We start from the raw sequence: 22,889 nt of genomic DNA, 5'->3' as shown, positions 1-22,889 counted from the left end.
AATTTAGAGCGTGGTGGCATCGCCAAAACCTTTCTAAGTGTAGAAATACATAACGGATGCTACCGTTCCTCGTGGGTTCGACACCCTAACTTACCATATGCTAATTAATAGACTTTTGGAAAGTGGGAACTTATAAATCTTGTTGAATAGGAAGGGACACGTGCAAACGACATGCGTGCAAAATTCCTACCTTTCAATCGCCTCGCGTAGCAGGCGATCTATCGCCCCTGTCATAGCGGCCTGCAATTCTTCGTTACTATCACTATCACTATCGCATCCGCCACTACCACCCGCACCACTACTAGTCATTCTAGATATACTTGAGAATAGAAATTTAGGGAAAGGGAAACTTGTTAACACAAGTGGTGCGAATGAAATCAAGTTCAACGAGCCGTATATATAGAATTAAAAATAATAATTAAATGAGGACGTCCGCGAGTCGCCGCAATGGCGGACGTCTGCACGCCCTTTCGACGAAGACCGCGGCCCTCCCTTGTCCTTAAGGGACGTCCGCGTCCTTCCCACGCAGGCACAATGGCGGACGTCCCCGACGCCCTTCCCGGAAGCCTCGCCGACGTCTGATGGGAAGGGCGCTGCTGCGGATGCTCTTAGTAACCCATTGACCATGGGAAAAGTTGTTGAGAAGTAATTCATTTAAAACGAAAGTTGAAAAAGTTGTTGATTGATGACAAATTGTAAGAATTTTCTTAAAACCTCCCTTGTTTTGGTGGGAGAGATAGGAGTCAATGACTACAACTCTGCAATTCTTGAGGGAAAAAACTTCAAATCAGTACGAGCAATCGTTCCTAAAGTTATTAAAGCAATTATCTCAACAATCAATGTAAGATTTAACTTGAGAAATATGATTTCATCTCTTAGAATGAAAAATCTCTTGATAAATTGTAGATCTTTGAAGTAATGTAGGAAATGATCAAGCTCGGAGCTAAGACTCTTGTGGTTCCTGAGAATTTTCCTATGGGATGTTCGGCTCTTTATCTTACTTACTTCATAACCTCGAACCAAACATACTACAACCCCAAAACAGGTGGTCTCAACCGGCTAAACAGGTTTGTTCGCCACCATAACAAATTGCTTCAGACAGAACTTGACTTCATCCAGAAGCAGAACCCAAGCATCAACATAGTCTATGCGGACTATTACAATGCCTCAATGCAGTTTTAATCTGATTCCCGAAAAAATATGGTGAATTCTTGTTGATCTATTTTTACTTCACATTTTTGACGTGAGACAACTCATATATGAATATATGCAGAATAAAGGACGTAGTGATTGATTAATGATGTCGCAGGATTCACAAAAGGAGCCCTTATAGCATGTTGTGGCAGTGGAGGACCATACAACTTTGATCCCACATCCATGTGCGGATCCAAAGGATCTAGCACCAGCGAGGATCCGTCGTTGCATGTTAGTTGGGACGGTATCCATTGGACAGAGGCAGCGTACAGAGTGATTGCAGATGGTTTGCTGAGAGGATCTTTTACTATTCCTCCGTTGAATGCGTTTTGTGTTCCACCTTCAAATATGCTGCCTCGTTCATCCTGATTACGGTGACTCGAACCTACGACATATCGTTGGAGGTGAAACATCTTAACAAATAAATTGCACTTTGAAACACCTAAAACTACTGTTGCCAAATGTTAGCAGAGTGTTTAAACTATTTCAGAAATAGACCTTCGATAAAACAGCCATCTCTCAATCGACATTCTTGTTACTTCTATGTGTTGAGTGTATCTTGAATAACATAGCATATTTGTAGATTTCCAAATCTAATAATCAAAAGATGAAAAGATTACTTCTTTCATAGCATTAAGATGTTTTGCTCAGTACTTCATCACTAATTAGTATCAAATCCAACAAAATCTTGCTAAAGTAAGTGTAGTAACAGTAACAATCTTTATTGACACAAATACATATCACTACACAATTTCAAAGACATCATAAAATGGTGAAACATACTGATCAAAACAGACACAAACAAAGAAGAAGATGAAGGCGCTGCCTAACCTTATCATCAAATCCGAGCAATGCTTGGACGTCAAAACTCAACGGCCAAGCAATGCGAGATAGTAGCTCCTTTAGGCACGACAAGAATCACATCCAACCTCAATATCACGCCACTCAGCCCTCCATCTCCATCCCTTCCCACACCACACAGCTTCCCATCCAAATTCACCACTGTCGAGCTGCTCAAGAACTTACGCAGCCCTTTCTCCACCCCTCTCAGCTCCTTCAACACATCCTGCTCCACATCACACCCGCGAATCTTACCCATATAATCGTATTAATACAGCACACTGTCCACCACCACATACCAACCCCTCCACCCCATACCCGTCAAAACTCAACAGCCAAGCAATGAGAGATGGTAGCCCCTTTAGGCACGACGAGAATCACATCCGACCTCAATATCACGCCACTCAGCCCTCCGTCTCCATCCCTCCTCACCTCAATCTCCGCACACATTATATCCACCTCCTTCCCATTCCCTTTCCTTTTCCCTTCCCACACAACACACAGCTTCCCATCCAAATTCACCATTGTCGAGCTGCACAAGAACTTCGGCAGCCCTTTCTCCACCCCTCTCAGCTCCTTCCACACATCCTCCTCCACATCATACCCGCGAATCTTCCCCAAATAATCGTAACAATACAGCACATTGTCCACCACCGCGGCCCGGCCCCTCCACCCCAAATCCAGCCTCTTAGGCACACTCCCCCACCCGCCCCGCCCGATGTCGAGCACCACACCACCTCTATCCGCCATTGCATATAACCTAGTCCCAATCACCGCGCTCGCGTGCATCCACTTATCCCTCAGCTCAATCTCACTCGGAATCGCAGCCCACAGCCCCGTCGCCGGATCAAAAACCTCCGCCCAATTGATCGATCGAGACCAGTTATCGACATTACACCCGCCCATTACATATATCTTCCCGTCCAATTCCCCCGACGCGGAAAATTCCCGAGAAACCCTCATTCTAGGCCCTAATTCCCAATTATTCGACCGACAATCGAAGATCCAGACATTGTTCGAAGGAATATCGCTAAGAGAGCCGCCGATTACGTAAATTTTTGGGCCTAGGGCTAAAACTGATGATCCAACGGGGTGCTGAGGGATTGAGGGGATGGGAGTGAAACTGCGTTTCGAATTTTGGGGGTTTCGCTCGGAATACCAGTTAAACGAAGAATTGATCCGGAGATTGAGGTAAAGAGAGGATTGGGATGTACGGAGGAGAGATCGTGTGTGGAAGAGTTCCGGCGAATTGACAGCGGCGCGCCACGATTTTGAGACTAGAGAGAGGAAGGGGTGGCGGAAGCGTGGCACTCTGGCAAGGATCTGGATTGAGATATCGTCCGGGAAGTTCTGAATCAGCGGCGGTGAAGCTGAAACTGAGGAGCCGGCCCCAGCAGCGGCGGTGGTTTGCTCCGCCATACTTTGAAAATCCTAAAAATTACAGATTTTATATTTAGAAATTCGAATTAAATATTTAGACGAAAATCAACGTGCATTTGAATCAATTTTGGCCCAATAACAGTTCATTTTAAAATGGAAATCTGGCCCAAATGGATGGTACGCCCAATTATTTTATTTCTATATTCTTTTAAATTTTAAAATCTAAATTGAATCAGTGTGGGACATATAATTATAATCGAACCAAGTACATAAAAAATATTTTTAAATAAAATTTAGAAAATATAATATCAATCAAATTATTTTATTTTATAAAACTCCGTATTATACTCTTTTATGCTGATAAAATTTAAAGCTTGCATAAATAATAGTATCACTCTCTTTCGTTCACCAAAAATAGTCTTGTTGGTAGGATATACGAGTTTTAATACCAAATTGGTAAAATATGAGAGAGAATGATAAAAAAAAAAAAGATTAATAAATTGGGAATAATTTTCTATTTTTTAGTATGAGAATAATTTTGATGGATTGATGGAAATGAGAAGATGAGAATAATTTTTTTGGATGCATGGAGTGCAAAATATTTATTTGTGTTTCAATTTAGCATATTCCGCCATTTGTGTTTAGACAACATCAACTGTTTATTATCTCATGTTAGCTACAAAAAGTTTCATAATTATTTCATGCTTTGTACCTACATCACGTAGGCTAAAAGGTTAAAATGATTTAAACTTACAAGACAGAATGTATTAAAACGAAACTGAAATAAAAGTTTATGTATAAATCTCAAACATTTTGTATGAATATGAAACAATGATAAAATATCTGGTATGAAAAGTATAACTACGTACCTTCAACTATTACGTGATGACATGAGCCCAATTTTTACCGATAAGAAATTTTTTAGCGTGAAAGACCATATGAAATGAGTGGATGTCAATGTCTGTACGTCATGGTCCTACCTCACAATGCCATTGCCACTAACATGGGCACATAATAAATTAGTATGATCACGTCGTCGATAAGTAACAACCACAAACTCATATCTTTCATAGAGAAAAAGTACATAACAATTCCACTAGCGCAGCGATGAGGATGAACTACACAATCGCCATTCTGCTGATTTTAATATCAGCAAGCAATCAAGCTTCTTCAGCGTGCTTCAAATCCATCATCAGCTTCGGAGATTCGCTTGCCGATACCGGCAACGCAATCCATCTCGCTCCATCCGACACTTATCCGTACTCCGCCATGCTGCCGTATGGACAAACTTTCTTCCATCGTCCCACCGGGAGGGCCTCCGACGGCCGCCTCATCATTGATTTCATCGGTTCGGATCCCCAATCTCACTTCCCTTAATTCAATTTTTCACGATTATATATAATTGACTGAATACATTACACGACAATATGTTTATACTAAATTTTTAATCCTCACATGCCTACTTAAAAAAATCTTTTCTTTTTATATACTCCTATTATTATAAAATTATCGATATTTTGTGCGAATTGTTAAAAGCATTTATAAGAAAATATTATCTCAAAATTCCAAACTCAATTTTTATTTTTTTTTTTGCGTCCGCCCATGTTTGCAGCTGACGCTTTGGGGCTTCCGTTTGTGCAACCATTTTTTCGTCCAAGCAGCTGCGATTTCAGCGGGGGTGTGAATTTCGCGGTGGCGGGATGCACGGCGCTGGCGGACTCGTTTTGGGCGGAGGAGGGGATCCAGGTTTGGTTGGCAAATACGTCTCTTGCTGATCAGTTGAGTTGGTTTAAGGAACTGTTTTTGCCCAAATTTTGCCACACCCCTTCAGGTAACTCCTCACTTGAGAACAAAATTAGAACATCCAGCCTGTACCCCCAAATAATTCTCTCCTTAATCCTTAATCCGTATTTAAAAAATAAATACATTTGAAATGACATGGATTTTAATGTACAATTGGTAAAATAAGAGAAAAAAATTAGTAAAGTAAGAAAGAGAATGAAAAAAATGAATATCTAGCATGAATTCAACGTATTAATGCACAATTGCCTTTTATTTTAGTTAACGTTTTAATATCTGGCATGAATTTTAAAGTATTCAATTTTCAGTCCTTTTTTTTTATTACTAGTTTGCAATTTTTTATGATATATGTGACTTTAAATTTTATCATTATAAATTATTTTTAATATACTACTCATGTGTATTTATTTTATTATAAAATTCGTACTCGTACCCCTAATTGAAGAGGTCATGATACAATTTCACTTATGTATATATACTTCCTCTACCCGTCTTTTATCATCTTAACTTGTCATTCTCGTCCGTTCGCGGTTTATAATTGTTTCATTTATCTTTAACTTTTTTTATATAAATGGACTTCACATTCCATCACTCGCTCATAGTTTATTATAAAATTAATATATAAAAGTAAAATACATAATTTACGAATTTATTCTTACTAACTATTCTATACATTTCTTAAAATCCGAATCAACGCAAAGTGAGCCAATTAATAGCAGACGGACGAAGTATATTAATTTTTGTGTTGCTTCCTTTACTATTTGACTTTTTGCTACTTATTTTCGTTTTCTTAGAGTTTAAATATTTTTTATTTCTTGTTTTTTAAAAAATGTTATATTCAATTCTTTATTAGCTTATAGTATTGTTTAATTTTTATGTTTATTTTTCGTTTATTGCCATTATTTTCAATTTTTTGTGTTTCACGCGACACGCACACGCACACATCAATCTCATAAATTTTAGAATTTAGTTAATAAATTCAGTCTCATTATAATTCCCATTTTTTAGTACTTGTTGCACAAAATATGTATCAATAAAATGTTTATATATGTTGAAAATATTAATGGCAGATTGCAAGAATTATCTAGAAACCTCCCTTACTGTGGTGGGAGAGATAGGAGGCAATGACTACAAACATGCATTGCTTGGAGGAAAAAGCTTCCAATCAACACTAGCACTTGTTCCTAAAGTTGTAAAAGCAATCAGCTCAACAATAAATGTATGATTAATCATGAGTAATCAATGTAATTTAACCATTGAAAAATCCCTTCATAAGTAGAAATTTTTGTTGTAATGCAGGAATTGATCAAGCTTGGAGCAAAGACCATATTGGTTCCTGGTAATTTGCCTATGGGATGTTCGGCAGTTTATCTTACTTACTTCAAAACCTCGAATCAAACATTCTACGACCCCAAAACAGGCTGTCTCAACTGGTTAAATGCGGTTTTTCGCCACCACAACGAACTGCTTCAGACAGAACTCAACCGGATCCGACAGCAGAACACAAAAATCAACATAGTCTACGCGGACTATTACAATGCTGCAATGCCGTTTTACAAGTCCCCACAAAAATATGGTGAATATAATAATTCTAGTGGTTCACCGGCTATTTAAGTTTTTTTTTTTTTTTTTTTTTTACTTCGCATTATTGATAGCTCACGTGTGAATATCTCAATATTTTTAAGTGATTGATTAGTGATGTTGTAGGATTCATAGAAGGAGCCCTTATAGCCTGCTGCGGATGTGGAGGACCGTACAACTATAATCAGACGTCCTTCTGCGGTTTCGAAGGATGTAGCACGTGCGAGGATCCATCCTTGCACGTGAGTTGGGATGGTCTCCATTTGACAGAGGCGGCTTACGGAGTAATTGCAGATAGTTTGCTAGGGGGATCTTTTACCATTCCTCCGCTCTCTGAGTTATGTGTTTTGCCTTCAAAAACCATGATTATGGTGACTTGATTTATATTGTAGTTCATTATTATATTTAATTATATATGTAAATTCAAATTGATCTTATTGCAATTAATTTTTAGAAATCTCAATTGTGAGGAGGAATTTTGTAAAAATAAAATTAATATAATAACACTAAGGTGTCGTTCGATTGCTTAAATAATATAATACCGAGATACAATATGGGATATATAAAAACCGAATATTGGATAAAATAAACTGTTTGGTTAGAATGATTATATTTGCAATACTATAGAATTTGTAGTTATCGAATCTTATTTGGGTTTGGGTTGAGTTCTGATGGGCCGGAGTCTGGATTTGAAAAAAGGGTACAATTGATACTTACTTCAACTAACGAGCCCAGTCCAGACTCACTTTATTTCATTGATGGCATGAGTCCACCTATACCGGGTCTTGGGCTGTGGCTAACTAGCATCTCTTCTATTTATATCTAATTATTACATTGATAACTTTTTGGTCAAATAATTTCTGAATTTGATATAGCTAAAAAGAATTAATTTTGGTCAAATAAATAGTCTTTTCAGTAACTGTGAATAAATTAATCACATGTTAATATTTAAGTCTGAAAGTTCTGGATTAGATTGTGCTACCAAGTTAGTTATGATATATTTTAAGTTTCACAAGATTGAGATGATGCCGATCTTTTAAGTTTTAAATAAGATTGATGCCCATAATTAGAAATAGATTGTCTAAACTCCATACAGAATGGTGTTTAAAACATACTCCATATAAACTTTTATGAGATTTTAAGGTATTTATGAGATATTTATCTCATAAGTTACTTTTTGGGAGATGATGATGCTCAGAAGTAAAAAAGCTATTCTTATAAAATAAATTTGATAGTATGATTCTTTCTGCCTTTAGATAGATAATAATAATGTGGATAAAAGTTTGACTGATACATACACCTATTGTTTAATTTTATTTTAAAATCATTAATAAAATCAACATTCCTAGTATAATTTGCACAATAATAGAATTAATTTGACATTCTTATTTTTTGGGAGGTAGTTTGAATTTCTTTTAATCAAGCATTCACTTTCAACTGTGAATATCTAAGAAATGAAGAACACTTATGTTAAATGATTAAATTTCTTTATTTCTTGCGGTTGATTTAAAATTTGATATACATACAATTATAATATAAAAAACCTGTCTATATTACAAATAAAAGTTCAGTCCAAATACATGATATGGCAGGTTTTTTTTAACAAATAAAAGGGTAAAATTCATAATAACAATGAAGCAATTATGTCATGGCGATTTTTTTTTATATTCTATTTAATATACCAACCAAGATATCATACTTCGATATAACTTTCGGTGAGTTAAACAATGTCATCATAGTAGTTATTAAAAAATGACTATCGTTTAGTTGAAAACATCAATAATATATAATGAGTATGCGACGGTGCCAGATATTTTTTTGTTGAAGAATTAATAATTGCAAACATATTCAAAATTCACGATTTTTTAGCAAATTTCTTAAATTTTAGTATATAGACCCTTTTAATTTCTTAACTTTTCTGGAAATTTTCCATTAAAATAATTATATAGACCCTTTATAGTTTTTCTGGCAATGTGCCATTAATATAATTATGCGCTTTAATTAAACACCATATTTGCTCTGATTATGCAAAGACTTAATGCCATATTTATTTCAGTCAACCTACAAATAAAGTAAACCATGCAATTTTAGAAAAAAGATTTTCACATTTACATTTCATGCTAATTATACTAAATATGATCGAATTAAACAAATGAAATTCACTTAATCAGATACCCCAACGTATCTAATAAATTTAAAATTCATTCATCCCATTCAAATGGTATGTCCTATATATAAGATATTGGTGATACTACATTCATCTCACTTTTCTACAATGGCTTCTTCTTCTTCTTCCTCAACCAATCCCATGATCATATGTTTCTTTCTATTATTTTTATCATCACTAACCAAACATGCTTCTTCTTCACCTTGGTCTTTGTCTGCATGCTACGATCACATAATTGGCTTCGGCGATTCACTAGCGGATACCGGCAACCTAGGTACCCTGTATCCCTCGGACCCGCCTATGTTCATGTACCGCCCGCCCTACGGAGAAACCTTCTTCCACCATCCCACCGGAAGATGCTCTAACGGCCGCCTTATAATCGATTTCATTGGTATATATTCACCTTTTTAAATTTTATATAACACGGGCGGAACCAGTAATGAGGCACTAACTGCTTAAGCCCATACTAATTATTATTCTTTCCGTCCGATAAAAATATTTTTTATTTCAAAATTTACATAAATTCATTGCAATATATTTACCTTTTATAGCTATGACAGTGGCGTAAGGAGGCACTACTAATTAATTATTTTTATTTTAGACTATAAAATTATAAAAAAAAATGTTTTAGTCCTTATTGAACTATAGTAAGAAAACATAAGAGATTCTATGAATATTTTTTTCTGCGTCTATGCAGCTCAATACCTGGGCCTTCATCTGGTACCGCCGTTTTACGATGGGAAAAATTCGAGCGACGTAGGTAGTGTGAATTTTGCAGTGGCCGGAGCAAGCGCGCTGCCGGATTCTTACTTTTTGAGCAAAGGGATCGCGATTCGTCAGGCAAATGTTTCTCTGTGGGATCAGTTGGGCTGGTTTAAGAATAAATTCTTGCCCAAATTTCAATGTCTCGAAGGTTTGTTATTTTCAGTTACACATTTTTTCTTAATATATAATTCTCAAGTAACCAAATGTGACAATTTTAGGGAAGGGAGCCTTTGTGTGATTATAATTTTAGTCTTTATAATTAGCACATCTATAAGCCGATAATATCGGATCATGCAAATTACTCTATATATCTATTAATTAAAAATATATAATTTTAATTGATACGCTGATTTGTGAAATATTTCTCATTAACTTTTGGTAATTAGTGATTTAAGATTTGATGTTATAATAAACCTACATGATGACATCAATGTAGAAATGTATTTACACATTTTGTTTCTTTTGAAAACTTTAATTTACTTATTTTTCAATGTGGAAATCTAGCATTTTGAAAATCCTTAATTAGGGCTGCTAAATTAAAATGTTATTTAAGAATATAAATAACAACTCCTAAATCCGGGAGTTCATAACCTTGTTGCATGAATTTGTGGCCATGCGTTTGGATTCTTAGGTGAAAATATTAATTTTTGATTAAGACATTTGTGCAAAGAATTCATAGATATTTCACAGCAAATTTATGGTTTATAGTTTATACTAGTATAAAAGCGATTTGTGATTTCATGGATATATCTTTTAAAGGGAAATTGCACGCATTCAAAAATTGAGAATTTCATCATCTTTGAGATTCGAATCTACAACCATGAATTCATTCAACAAGGTGATGGATTGCTTGCAGATCTTCTTGATCTAATTAAGGGCTCAAAATGAATCCTAGTTTATAGTTTGTGTTCGATTTGTAGAATAACACTCCGTATATATTATGTTATAAATCACAAAGTAGTTAATGTAACATGATTTTGAATTCAAAATTAAGCAAATAGTAATTTTTATTATAGAATGCATGCATTCTCTCCTTATTACCTACTATAATCTTTGCATTATTAATTTATCTTAATTCAGATCAACAAAGCTTTCTAAGATCGGCGTTGGTGTTAGTCGGGGAGGTTGGAGGCAATGATTATAATCATGCATTACTTGATGGTGCAAGCAAAGATTTGGTTTTTACATTTGTACCTGATGTTGTCGGAGCCATCAGTTCAACTGTCAGGGTAACTTACCAAATTCCTTCACATGTAGTACATTCGGTTACGTTTAATGCCTAATGCTAAAGGTCCCAAGTTAGAGTCAATTAGACAACATTTAAGAAATTATGTTAGACCGTGTTATAATTTTCTAACATGTATATAATTCAGGAATTGATTAACCAAGGTGCAAGGACATTGTTTGTTCCTGGAAACCTACCGATTGGGTGTTCAGCCACTTACCTCTCGCAATTCAAAAGCTCTAACAAAAGCGATTACAACCCCAAAACAGGTTTTTTTTTTTTTTTTTTTTGAAATTTTGAAAAATGATAATAATAGTTCCTCATTTAATATGTGCGTCAAAAACAAAAAACAGGTTGCCTCAATTGGTTGAACGAATTTGTCAGCAACCACAATACACAGCTTCGAGCACAATTGGATCTCATTCAAAAAGAGAATCCTCACACCGACATAATCTACGCGGATTACTACAATGCTGCAATGCGATTCTATCTCAACCCAAAAAAATATGGTAATTAGGCATCTTGTTTTGGAGTGACACGAGTTTCGATAAAAAAGAAGTGTGAGTATTGTGAGTGGAAAATGAAATTGATGGTGGATCGATTTTTGTGTCTAGGGTTTTCAAAAGGAGCGCTCACGGCTTGTTGCCCGAAATGCGCGCCGTACAAACTGGATAATCCCGATGCGGAAACGTGCCACGTCCCACCACAGTACGTGAGTTGGGATGGTTTGCATTTGACGGAATCAGCTTATAGTATCATAGCAAAGGGTTTGATCAAAGAATCGTATACTATTCCTCAAATTGAGCAAGTCTGCGCAAACCATATGTTCAATAGAACGTATGCTAATCCTCCAAGAATCGTACTATAATTTTTCTTCCAATTATATATATACGCCAATGTTCGGCTACATTTTTATGTACTGCAAGAAAATTGCGAATCTTGGCTTTTAGCATTTTAAATGCATTAATTAAAAAAATTGAATCAATTGGATTTTCATTCTCTTATGAAAGTTCGGATCAATTTTTATGTTTACTATCAAAGTGAAAAACAAAATGTTCAAATAAAAAACTGACTACAAAAACAATTTTTCTTTCTACTTCCGACAATCCTAAAAATTCAAAAGGAAAATAATTGGAAATTTTGGAAATTAAAATTAAAAACTAAAAATTAAAATTAAAATTTGCAGAATGGAATGAACGAACATAAGAGAGTGAATGATTGTGTTTTTACTTTAATAAGCAGGTAAAATTGTAATTTCACAAAGTAAGTTTAATAACTAGGCTTGAAAATTTAATCCGCGTGTTTCGGGTATTCCCGACCCAGTCCCAATACCCGATGGATTTTGGGTACCCGAAACCCGAAATTATGGGTTCGGGTACGGGTTTGGGTAGTTAATGTTAGGATTCTTCGGGTTTAGGGTACCTGAAACCCGTATTAGGGTACCCGACTAATAAACGATTAATTATGTATTTGTGATAAATATTTTGGGTTATAAAGTTATTAGTTTACTATTTGGATTATGTTTGGTTGCTTTGACATTTCATTGTTTCTTTACATTCGTGTTCGGTTCATGTTGCATTATTTATGTTCTTACTTGTTATCTTTTGAAAATATATAGTTAATTAGTTATGCTTTCTCCATTTTATTTACATGTTCAGTTAATGTCTTAAAAAATTAATCTCTTTTATGTTTCAATTTATATCAAAAAAAATTTATTTTAAATTAAGTAGTGTCTATTTGTCTAGTGTCCATTTTATATAATATAGGAGTAGAATTATAGTCAAAAAATAGTATAGGTATTGTGTTATTTTAAGAATTTATATTCTCATCACAATTTAATTTATATAAAAGAATAAATTTCAAATATAATAATTTTGGGTTTATGGGTACCCGATTAGTTGGGTTCGGGTACCCGCATCGGATATTAGGGTACCCGAATTCACATACGGGTCGGATATTGAGTATGATATTTTTGAGATTTCGGGTTCGGGTACCCGAATTTTCGGGTTTGGGTACCCACGGGTACCCGAATTTACACCCCTATAATAACACTAAACAGGCTAAAAATTGTTTCTAGTAGGATTTTAGTTAAAATATTAGAAACCTCATTGGATACGCAGTTGTATATAAAATTGCAATCTTGCATGAGTAGACATACCTAAACAATTATATGGAGTTGGATTCAGTTACAAAGTTGCTATCACTCACTGGTTTTTATTTTGTTAATTAATTTGCCTTGCAATTGCTCAATTGGTCCTCCTAATTTAATTACTATAGCCTATTTCTTGTAGAAGACAAGTGGCTCGCGTTGTAATATGATCAAAATATGAGGCATTAATTAGTCAAAAAATAGGAGTTAGTTGAACTACTATTCAAATTTTTTTCACTTTATACAGTGTTGAATTTTTCCATGTCCTTTTGAAAAAACCGCAGTTCCCATTTTGACAGAAAATTGGAATTGGAACGGAACAGGCACAAGGAAAAAAAATTATAGTTTCAAAATTGAATCGAAAGATTCAATAAGTTAGTTCTGATTTAACCATGCATCTTGCATATAGTGAGACATTATTTAGCCATAATGTTCCTTTTTAAACACTGTTGGTTCCGAGTGAAAGTTGGAACTGGAACCGGAACCGGCTCAAGAAGAAATTTTATAGTTTCGGTTCAAAATCAATTGTTTTTTACCGGTTTTAAAGTATTAATTGTAATCAGAATCCAGGTCAATATAATCAATAAGTCGGTTTTGATTTAACCATGTTTGGCTGAAAACTTTTCTTTTTAAATTTAGTCTATTTTTTTGGACGAACTAAAATGGTAAAATTTGTCTATTTTTCGTGGACGAGGAGTACTATATTAGCCATTTTAATATTCACAGCCCAACTAAAATTCACAGCAGAGCAGTTGGGGTGTTGGCTATATAATTAAGGCTGGTCATAGTATTAATTGATGAGTGGCCCAAATCCAACACTTGTTTGTTTCTTAGTTGAAAATTCTCTTGAATCTTACTACCAATCTAGGTAACATGAAAATCGTTTTCTTCTTAGTACTTTCCTTTTCGATCACTGTTTTATGCAGCCCTCTTCCCAAGTATGACTCAATTTTCAGCTTTGGCGATTCACTCGCCGACACCGGAAACTTCCTACTTTCCGGGGCCCTCAAGTTTCCGGTTATCGGGCAACTTCCCTACGGCCAAACATTTTTCCGCCACGCCACCGGCCGCTGCTCCGACGGCCGCCTCATTGTCGACTTTATAGGTACGTACTATTATACTAATAGTAATAACCTTCTTATCCAATTGTCAATTTGATACTTATATGTAGCATGTTATCAAGTAGTGAAACACAAGATGATTTCCTATATGCTTCCGTACGTAGCCCTTAAAAAAGAGGTCAAAGTGGATGTTGGAATGTAAGTTAATTGAGAATAATATTGGTAATAATTATTAATGTATTATGAGTGAAAATTGGTGGATATATAAGTGGATATTGGCGAGTAATATTACAAAATTTTATAAAATTTGCTTTTTTTTTTCCACGAACTTTAAACTTAGACATATAATATTACAAACAAAAGTAGTTGTTTAATTTTTCTCACTGACAGATATGGTTATCCATCTCATTTTAATGTAGTTGGATTTTGTCGCTGGTGAAAAATACTGTATTAAACAACTATTTAAGTTTGTTATATTATATGCATATGTCAAGTTTAAAAGTTTGTGAATTTTTATTTTTAAAAAAATTCATTATATTAAATGCCAAAATCCCTAAATAAAAATAGTAACTATTGTGAATAGTAGTGGAGTCAAACTTTCCAAAAAGTCCTTTCATAGCATTCTAACACCACGTCTCACCATGGGATTTTGTTGTGGCTAATAGCACAGCAGGGGGTGTTGTTCCACCCATGCTAATATTTTATTTAAAAATAATAATATTAAAATATTAATATCTTTTATTATAAAAGAATTTGATGTGTGTGTGCTTAATAGCACAGCCCCTCCTGCTGTGCACAGCAAGGGATCTCATCCCCTCTAGTTCCATCAGTGAATCACATTTATTGACCTATAAAAATAACAAAAAAAAAAAAATTGGGACGAACTTAACATATAACTAGGGTCTCTTGCTTGTGACATTGCAGCGGAGGCATATGGTTTGCCATATTTACCACCGTATTTATCGCACGGTAAAATTGAAAAGTTTTCACAAGGGGTGAATTTCGCAGTCGCGGGAGCTACTGCTCTCGACTCAAAATTCTTCCACGACCGCAACATCGGGCAGTTCCTTTGGACAAACGATTCATTAGCTGTTCAACTTGGCTGGTTCAACAACCTCAAGTCCACTCTTTGTTCCCTCAAACAAGGTCTCACCTTTTACAACTAACTCAACTGCGCGAAAATTTTATGTATAAAGTCATTGCATTCGCAGTAAAACAAATTATATTTGATGGGAACTAAGGAAATAGTTATATTGTGTACTGTTGGAACAGATTGTGACAAATATTTCAAAAGAAGTCTATTTTTGGTGGGGGAGATTGGTGGTAATGACTACAACTACCCATTCTTTGTTGGTGGAAATATTACTCAGCTTAAGGCAATGGTACCTTTGGTTGTTGGAGCCGTTTCCTCAGCTACTTCAGTAAGCTACTCCCTTATTCTCTTTATGATGAATTGCTTCAAACAGTGCGAAGCTCGGTCAAATTCTGATCTATCCTATAATTTAAAAAACAATTGAAAAAATCATAAAATTTAGGTTTGTACGCAATCATCTCATGACGATTTTTTTTGTGAAATTGTATCCAATATAAATAGATGGAAAATCGAATATGGATATCATAAAATTTAGGTTTGCACGCAATCATCTCATGACAATTCTTGCAATAAAATACGTACACCTCAAAACATCCTACAATCATAGATACTCCAACAAAACTATCACTTTCAACCCCCACCTTCCGAAAGCCCTGAGCCTTTGCTAACTGTGTCCCTTTTATATGACAGATGCTAATAGAGGAAGGTGCAGTAGAACTGATAGTGCCTGGGAATTTGCCGATTGGGTGCAACGCAGTGTATCTAACGTTGTTCGGGACAAGCGATGTAAGAGCCTACGACAAAAACGGGTGTCTGAAAGCGTATAACGCTTTCTCTAAGTACCACAATTCTCAACTCAAAATTGCTTTGGACAAGTTGAGGCAAAAATATCCACATGCAAAAATCAGCTATGCTGATTACTATGGTGCTGCTAAGAGATTCTTCCATGCTCCCAAGCATTACGGTAAGTGCAAATCTAGGATTTTCACATAAATTCGGGTTTAACATTAATTATTTGTTTTATATATTTAATTCTATTATTTAAAAAATTGTTGAAATTGTTAATTTTGTAAGTTGCATAAATCCAAACTCAATTTGTGTTTGCATCATGAGTTTATTTGTTCGGCCGAATTTAGGCTTTACTTTGTATAACGATCCGACACGCATGGTTTGTTAGGTTTTACGGAGACGCTAGTGTCATGCTGTGGAGGAGGTGGCCCCTACAATTTCAATAATTCAGCGAGATGCGGCCACGTTGGATCAACGGTGTGTTCAGATTCAAAGGGCTATGCAAATTGGGATGGGGTCCATTTAACTGAGGCTGCTTACCGCTCCATTGCTTTGGGCTTGCTTAATGGATCCTTCACTACTCCAAGGCCCACATTTTCCCCTATTTATGCCTTCTAAATTTCTCTTTGGGCTTGCTTAGTAGATTTATAATCTTTCTTCTATGAGATAATAATATGTATGTTCAATTCGACAATAAAAATATCAGCGATTGATTCTATGGTACGGTTTATATTATTTTCAATTGAATTATACATGGAGAATTGTTTATGCGTCAAATTGACGTACACATGATACTACTAAAGTAGTGATCCGAAAACGTATAATAATATAAGTAACTTTGCTAATTATTGTGTTTAATTATCCAATACACAATATTTGTTCATGTATGTATTTAACGCTACGTTTTATTAGGCGTTACAAGAACTTCTACTTATTCCCGTAGATGACTTGAAACCATTAAACTAAGAAAAAAACATCTTACCAACCAAGTTGTGCTTAACTAACGGTCTATGTTAACATGGTCAATTTGTATGCAGTGCAAGTACAATTATGTACTCCTTCCGTCAGTGAAATGTTGTCCAGTTTTACCATTTCGGTCCATCCGCGAAATATTGTTCACTTTGCTTTTTTTTTTTTCTTTCTATTTTTGCTAAATGGACCCCTACTTTCCACCAACTCATTATATATACTCACATTCTATTATATAACTAATACTAGTATATAAATATGGAGCATTTATTCTATTAACTTTTTTCATACATTTTTCTTCACATTTCTTAAAAATTTACCGAATCAAACAACAACAATATTTTGCGGACAGAGGGAGACAATATTAATAATGGTTGATTAGCTAGGATTCAACCGGCACATCCTCATATAACCATACAATAGAGCAACATATATAGATATAATTACAACATAAAATCATACTCCCTCCTAATTCCGCGATTCATAGTCTCACTTTGACTCGATATGGGTACAAAGATTCAAGAATCCCAAATAGGGCCAAAAGCAGCAATCCCACTAGCCTTGCATGCATCAACCACATCCCTACTCCCCTCCGGATTACTCGTCACAATCACCACCTCCGCCCCAAACCTCTTCGCCGCCTCGACGCTCATCTCCGCCACGTTCGGCCGCCCCAGCACCGCCGTGTCGTGAACAATCACCCTCTCCTTTCCGCTCACCCACTCCTTAATCTCCCTCCCAAAATTCTCCTCCACCCCTTTCGTCACCCACAGCAAGCAAACCTCCGCCTTACACGGCTGCAGCAAGAAAGACAAAAACACACAAATCCCCGACCCGGTCGCCACTAAAAGCACCCTCCCGTACATGTTCGTTAAATACGGAAGGCCCGCGAACCGCACTCCCCGGACCCACAGGGTCCGGGGAGGGCTCGACACGAGAGACCTCGTGAAGTCGCCCACCGCTCCCGCCAGCATCATGTGCTCTTTCTTGTTGTCTGAAATGATCCCGAATGCATGCCATTCTGAAAGCGGGGATGGGCTGATCCTCCCCAGGATCCCCGCCTCCACGCCGCCCTGGAACCTGATGATCGTGGCGTGGCCGGACGGGGACGTGACGCGGACCGGGACCCGCCTCACGGTCAGCCAGGGGAGGATGATCAAGACGGTGATGCCAGTGGTCAACCAGAATTCCGGAAAAGCGGTCAAATCTGAATTTAGAATTTTGTAGTTATTAATTGAGGGATTGTATGTAGCGGTGAGGGTGACATAGGCCCAGAGGAGGGCCAGAGCGGCCCACCCCGTGAAGCGGTGGGTCCGCTCGAAGAAGTTGTGGTGGAGGTGTCGGACGAGAGGGAAAGCCGCTGCGGAAGCGAGGCTTAAAAGGCCAAGGATCACGGATGCGACCGCGATGATCGCTGGTGAGGTGGTGTGTCTGTGTTTGAGAGTGAGGACTAATGCGTAAATGAGCCAGGCGGCGGAGGAAATCCCGCAGCCGCTGTGGATTCCGCCGAGGGATTGGAGGAGAGCGGTGGTCATGGTTTTGAGGCGGAGGGGGATCCACGGGTGGCCTAGGGCGGCCACCGCGAGCCAGAAAACGAGGCGTAGAACGGCCTCGCTGCGGCATAGGACCAAGGCGAAGATGTTGGCGATGGAGAAGAGGGCGGGGCGGGCTGCGGCGTAGGGGAATTTGCCGGTGGCGGCGAGGACTAAGGCGGTGATGTTGAGTGCCAAGCAGAGTGCGAAGAGGCGCTTGTAAACGGTGAAAAGGCCTTGGTCGAGGAGGATCACGGAGAGGCGCGACGAGGGAGGCTTCTTCTTGGAGGCGGATTGAGGCGGGGGATGATGATCGGATCGGGTGAAGGGCGGAGGAAGAAGATGGTGCGGTGGAGTTTGGTCGGATTTACCTGAAAAATATGGAGTATGACTTAGATTAAGATATTGTATTATTGGTAAGTTCAATTAGAGTATAATAATTAATAAGCATTGCAAAATGAAGCATGTAAGTTCAATTAGAAATTTCTTAGCTTTCTAATTGAACTATGCATTGAGCATTGATGGATCTACCTTGGGCCTCCAATGGGAGCTTGGCCGATGCTAGACCATTAGCACCACATTCTATGTTCATGTCTAACCTTCGATCTTTAGGCTTTAATCGAAGAAGAGAGATTGAGATTGGATAGGAAAGAGGGATAGAGTTTTATATTTTAAAACCTTTGTTCCACTACAAATGATTGATTTCTATTTTTAAAAGACCATCAACAATGACGTCTTTATAGGCAAAGGAAATCCAAATTTATGAAAAAATAAAACTTAAAGCAAATAATTAAAAGAAAAATAAACAAAAAGAAAATCCTAATTTGGTAGAAGGAAAAACAATTAATATTTTTCCTTCTGCTTATTATAATACTCATTCCATCCGCCATTAGAAATCTCATTTCTTGGCAGTACGGGTTTTAAGAAATGTTAATAAAAGTGGGTGGAAAGAAGTAATTAGTGGAATAAGGGTATCACTTGTATATATATTAGTTTTAAATGAAATGTGAGTGGAATGAGTTAGGTGAAGGTGTAACTCTATTACCATTTATGGTAAAAGTGAACTGGGACTCTTATTCGCGACAGACTAAAATGAAAAAACGGGACTCCTATTCGCGGACGGAGGGAGTAACTAGGAAATAAATAAAACCCAAAAATATAATTTCCTTAGCATCGAAATCTTATATTCTAGAACTGCATCACACTATCTATATCTCGATTTCTACTTTATTTTCTCTCATATTTTATTTCCTCCTCACTTAATTAACTCAATAAATATAATTTTCTCAAATCTAATCATTACAATTATTTAGTTTTCTCAAATTTTCATAACTATCAAACTTTAAAATTTATTACTATGACAATTTTTCAAACTTATAAGACAGATTTGGTCGGGAGAATATAATAAAATTGGTAAAGGCGACTTGTCAAACACAATTATATCATCTAATATTTTATAAAATTTAAGATTTAAATATTTTTTTTAAAAAAAATCAGCATCGATTTATTTAAACTTCTGTTTTCTTCATCGAATTGGCATGCACGTGTTTAAATACTAAACAAACAATATACTGTATATATTATGAATCTAGATAACATTCAAATTTTTGCTTTTTTTTTTCTATCATTAGATAATGACATGAATTACTAACAATACCTTCCTCGTGGCTTTCTTCAATGTCGGCAAGGGTTTCGACATCTTCATCTTCATCCTCATCCTCGTCTAGATCGCAGAAATGGCTGCTTTCGCGGCTGAGAGACCTCTCAATGAGGTCGGAGGATGGAATGATCCGAGCAAAGCTGCTCCTCCATTGAGCCCAAGATCTGCGGCTGCGAGACTGGTTAGTCAATCGGCCTCGGTCCGGAATGGCAAAGAGGTCCGCATGCGGCTTGATTTCAAAAGCTACACCTCTGCAGCTCGAAAACCTTCCATATTTTTCAGTGTTTCTCATTTTACAGTTTTGTGATCAAAAAGACAATGCAAAGGATTTTATTTTTGTATGGTGAATGATTATTGCAATTGAAGTGAGAATTCAAAGTATATGAAGATATTTTGAAGCAATATATAGTTGTTTGTTTCCTACTTGTCAAGTGATGTTATCTCTATTTATTAAGGCCAACAACCAACTGCAGCCTTTTAATACCTATCGTTATCGAATTGTTCATTAGTATTGTTGGCTAAAGCCCGTTCATTCATCTCTTATAGTTATGCATGAATTTTAATGCGTGTGAAATTTCATGTACATTCATTGTTCTCATTGTTTTGGACTTTCATACTGATTTCTGGTTGATTCGTGAGTCCATTTGGAACGTGTCAAGCATTTCTATTCCTGAGGTGGTGTGACTAAATTTAACCTTAATTTGGATTTCGATATTTGGGCTTGATAGCCCGAATCATTCTATACATAACGAATAAATTCGATTTTATGCAATAGCCCACAAATTATCCTAATATAAGACAAGTAAATCACTTTCGGAAAATCATCATATGTCACTAGCTCATGTGCTGATTGAATGTGAACCTAAAATATTCATTAGTTTTTTTTTTATTAGATCAAGGATATGGACCAATGACTATTTATGTGCTTATTTGTAAATTGTAAACAATGACTATTTACGTGCTTATTTGTAAATTGTAAACATTGTGGGGCAGCTATACTAAGAATTTCAGACTACTCTCTATCCAAAGGTAAAGATTGATCCTCTGACCATTTAACTAAAAATGGACGAGTTTCATGTCACTGCCGCTCGACCATAAATTCTGGTGCGCAACCTTCCTTCTCCATCACCGCCACCTCCTCCTCCTGTAACTCAAGTACCACCACTTGTTACATATTAGTATAGATCTAGAATGAAAAGATAAAATTGAAATTATGACAAGTAATAAGATTAGTAGCATAAGTTGCTCCTCGCCTCCTCTCTCTCTAACTTTTGATCGCACTAAACAAAATTACATGTAAAGTTCTTAATATTAGTTAGAAACAATAAATCGAAACAATTTTCACTATCCCACAAAATTTACAAATCCAAACTTCAAAAATAAAAAAATAAAAAAAATAAATAGAACCCATCTTCTACCCAACTTCCTACCTACAAGTTACAACTACAATCTTTACACAATAGATACAAACATTTTGTACAAAATCAAATTTACTAGTAATTTCATGCACCATCATATTCCGGTATACTGCCAAGAGCCGGCCTCCACGGCCGCTGATTCTCCTCTCCGGCTGCGGCGGCGACGAGCTGCGCCAACACCTTCTCCACCGACATCCCTTCCACGTTCAACAGCTTCTGCAGCTCCTTCTTCGATATCTTGATCTTCACCTCCATGGAACAAGGCAAAACGCTCTCCGCCGCGGGCAGCCCGGCTTCGTCCTTGTCGTGACCCGACCCGAACGAGGCCCAGTCGTCGCCGCCCCATTCCGTCGACGATCCTTTCCTTATGCAGTTTCCCATATTAATGATGTATTGGTTATTGGATTTTGGAAGATCGATTTTTGGTGAATATAAGAGAAAGAGTGGGTGATATATGCAAAGGGAGGGGGTGGTTGTTCGCGTGTGGGGCCCGCTCCACCTATTTTGGGTTGGCTCGGAGCGGGTTGAGGTGTTGTTGTTGAGCTTAAGTTGTCGGCTGCGGCGGCTCTTCCTGTATGTCGGCTGCCTGTTTTCTTATTTCAATTTGTTATTATAACAATTGAGAAATTATATTGCATCGTTGCTGAATATATTTTTTCCGTTCTATAAAAATAATTTATTTTTTATTTTACTATATCTAAAAAAAGTAGTTTCTTTTATATTTAATGAGTTTTTCTCTTTTTGAAGACTAGTCTTATTCTCTATTAGCTTTTGAATTATATTTTCTTTTTAGCTCTCTTCTACTCATCAATTGTCCTTAAAATCTTTATTTTTATGAAACAAATGCAATATATAAGAAAACAACTTTATTTTATTAAAAAATATCGATAATGTATTGTAAATACAAACATAGTTTGCTAATTAATTTTCAAAATTACGGATAGATGAACTTTTTTATATGGGTCAAGTATATGGTTAACTAGGCCTGAAAATTTAATCCGCGGGTTTCGGGTATTCCCGACCCAGTCCCAATACCCGACGGGTTATGGGTATCCGAAACCCGAAATAATGGATTCGGGTACGGGTTTGGGTAGTTAATGTTAGGATTTTTCGGGTTTAGGGTACCCGAAACCCGTATTAGGGTACCCGACTAATACCCGATTAAACCCGATTAATTATGTATTTGTGATAAATATTTTTATTTAGTATAGGGCCTATGGCCCGTAAGGTAAATCTAGGGTACTTTATTTAATCACATGTAGATTT

At 36.6% G+C, this 22,889-nt stretch overlaps 6 protein-coding genes across 11 annotated transcripts; 3 read left to right on the top strand and 3 right to left on the bottom strand.

The window, feature by feature from the left end:
* Positions 1 to 791: 791 nt before the first annotated feature.
* Positions 792 to 3,483, bottom strand: SKIP6 (SKP1 interacting partner 6). 2 transcript variants are annotated; one of them, XM_048105300.2, is made up of 2 exons: positions 2,026 to 3,483; positions 792 to 1,579 (listed from the first exon to the last, which is right to left on the bottom strand). In XM_048105300.2, the coding sequence occupies exon 1, from the start codon at positions 3,451 to 3,453 to the stop codon at positions 2,356 to 2,358; it is 1,098 nt and encodes a 365-aa protein (XP_047961257.2). In that variant the 5' UTR covers positions 3,454 to 3,483; the 3' UTR covers positions 792 to 1,579; positions 2,026 to 2,355. The 2 variants fall into 2 exon arrangements, with proteins under 2 accessions (XP_047961257.2, XP_047961266.2); XM_048105309.2 differs by lacking the exon at positions 792 to 1,579 and adding an exon at positions 1,620 to 1,787.
* A 969-nt stretch (positions 3,484 to 4,452) lies between these two features.
* LOC125206014 (GDSL esterase/lipase At1g28600-like) lies at positions 4,453 to 7,225 on the top strand. 4 transcript variants are annotated; one of them, XM_089065893.1, is made up of 6 exons: positions 4,454 to 4,762; positions 5,027 to 5,245; positions 6,285 to 6,433; positions 6,514 to 6,553; positions 6,635 to 6,790; positions 6,922 to 7,225. In XM_089065893.1, the coding sequence occupies exons 1-6, from the start codon at positions 4,522 to 4,524 to the stop codon at positions 7,173 to 7,175; spliced, it is 1,059 nt and encodes a 352-aa protein (XP_088922019.1). In that variant the 5' UTR covers positions 4,454 to 4,521; the 3' UTR covers positions 7,176 to 7,225. The 4 variants fall into 4 exon arrangements, with proteins under 4 accessions (XP_088922020.1, XP_088922019.1, XP_047961232.1 ...); XM_089065894.1 differs by lacking the exon at positions 6,285 to 6,433 and having other exon boundaries at positions 4,453 to 4,762; positions 6,911 to 7,225; XM_048105275.2 differs by having other exon boundaries at positions 6,514 to 6,790.
* Positions 7,226 to 9,194: 1,969 nt separating this feature from the next.
* Positions 9,195 to 11,889, top strand: LOC125189276 (GDSL esterase/lipase At1g28580-like). Its single transcript, XM_089065897.1, has 6 exons — positions 9,195 to 9,353; positions 9,660 to 9,875; positions 10,808 to 10,956; positions 11,101 to 11,221; positions 11,306 to 11,461; positions 11,567 to 11,889. The coding sequence occupies exons 1-6, from the start codon at positions 9,263 to 9,265 to the stop codon at positions 11,818 to 11,820; spliced, it is 987 nt and encodes a 328-aa protein (XP_088922023.1). The 5' UTR covers positions 9,195 to 9,262; the 3' UTR covers positions 11,821 to 11,889.
* Positions 11,890 to 13,902: 2,013 nt separating this feature from the next.
* Positions 13,903 to 16,774, top strand: LOC125206022 (GDSL esterase/lipase At5g45910-like). 2 transcript variants are annotated; one of them, XM_089065896.1, is made up of 5 exons: positions 13,903 to 14,206; positions 15,171 to 15,308; positions 15,435 to 15,583; positions 15,946 to 16,219; positions 16,433 to 16,774. In XM_089065896.1, exons 1-5 carry the CDS (start codon positions 13,975 to 13,977, stop codon positions 16,660 to 16,662), a joined length of 1,023 nt encoding a protein of 340 aa, XP_088922022.1. In that variant the 5' UTR covers positions 13,903 to 13,974; the 3' UTR covers positions 16,663 to 16,774. The 2 variants fall into 2 exon arrangements, with proteins under 2 accessions (XP_088922022.1, XP_047961245.2); XM_048105288.2 differs by having other exon boundaries at positions 13,904 to 14,206; positions 15,087 to 15,308.
* A 596-nt stretch (positions 16,775 to 17,370) lies between these two features.
* LOC125189265 (adenylate-forming reductase 06235-like) lies at positions 17,371 to 20,584 on the bottom strand. The gene is made up of 2 exons (XM_048086561.2): positions 20,203 to 20,584; positions 17,371 to 18,916 (listed from the first exon to the last, which is right to left on the bottom strand). The coding sequence occupies exons 1-2, from the start codon at positions 20,495 to 20,497 to the stop codon at positions 17,532 to 17,534; spliced, it is 1,680 nt and encodes a 559-aa protein (XP_047942518.2). The 5' UTR covers positions 20,498 to 20,584; the 3' UTR covers positions 17,371 to 17,531.
* Positions 20,585 to 21,530: 946 nt separating this feature from the next.
* LOC125201711 (uncharacterized) lies at positions 21,531 to 22,079 on the bottom strand. Its single transcript, XM_048099935.2, has one exon. It carries the CDS (start codon positions 22,002 to 22,004, stop codon positions 21,708 to 21,710), a length of 297 nt encoding a protein of 98 aa, XP_047955892.1. The 5' UTR covers positions 22,005 to 22,079; the 3' UTR covers positions 21,531 to 21,707.
* Between the last annotated feature and the right edge of the window lie 810 nt (positions 22,080 to 22,889).

This window comes from Salvia hispanica, chromosome 2 (assembly GCF_029641045.1).
Source record: "Salvia hispanica isolate PSC_SH4W2 chromosome 2, Shi_PSC_v1, whole genome shotgun sequence".
Taxonomy (NCBI): Eukaryota; Viridiplantae; Streptophyta; class Magnoliopsida; order Lamiales; family Lamiaceae; genus Salvia; species Salvia hispanica.
This window is presented reverse-complemented; position numbering and strand designations above follow the sequence as displayed.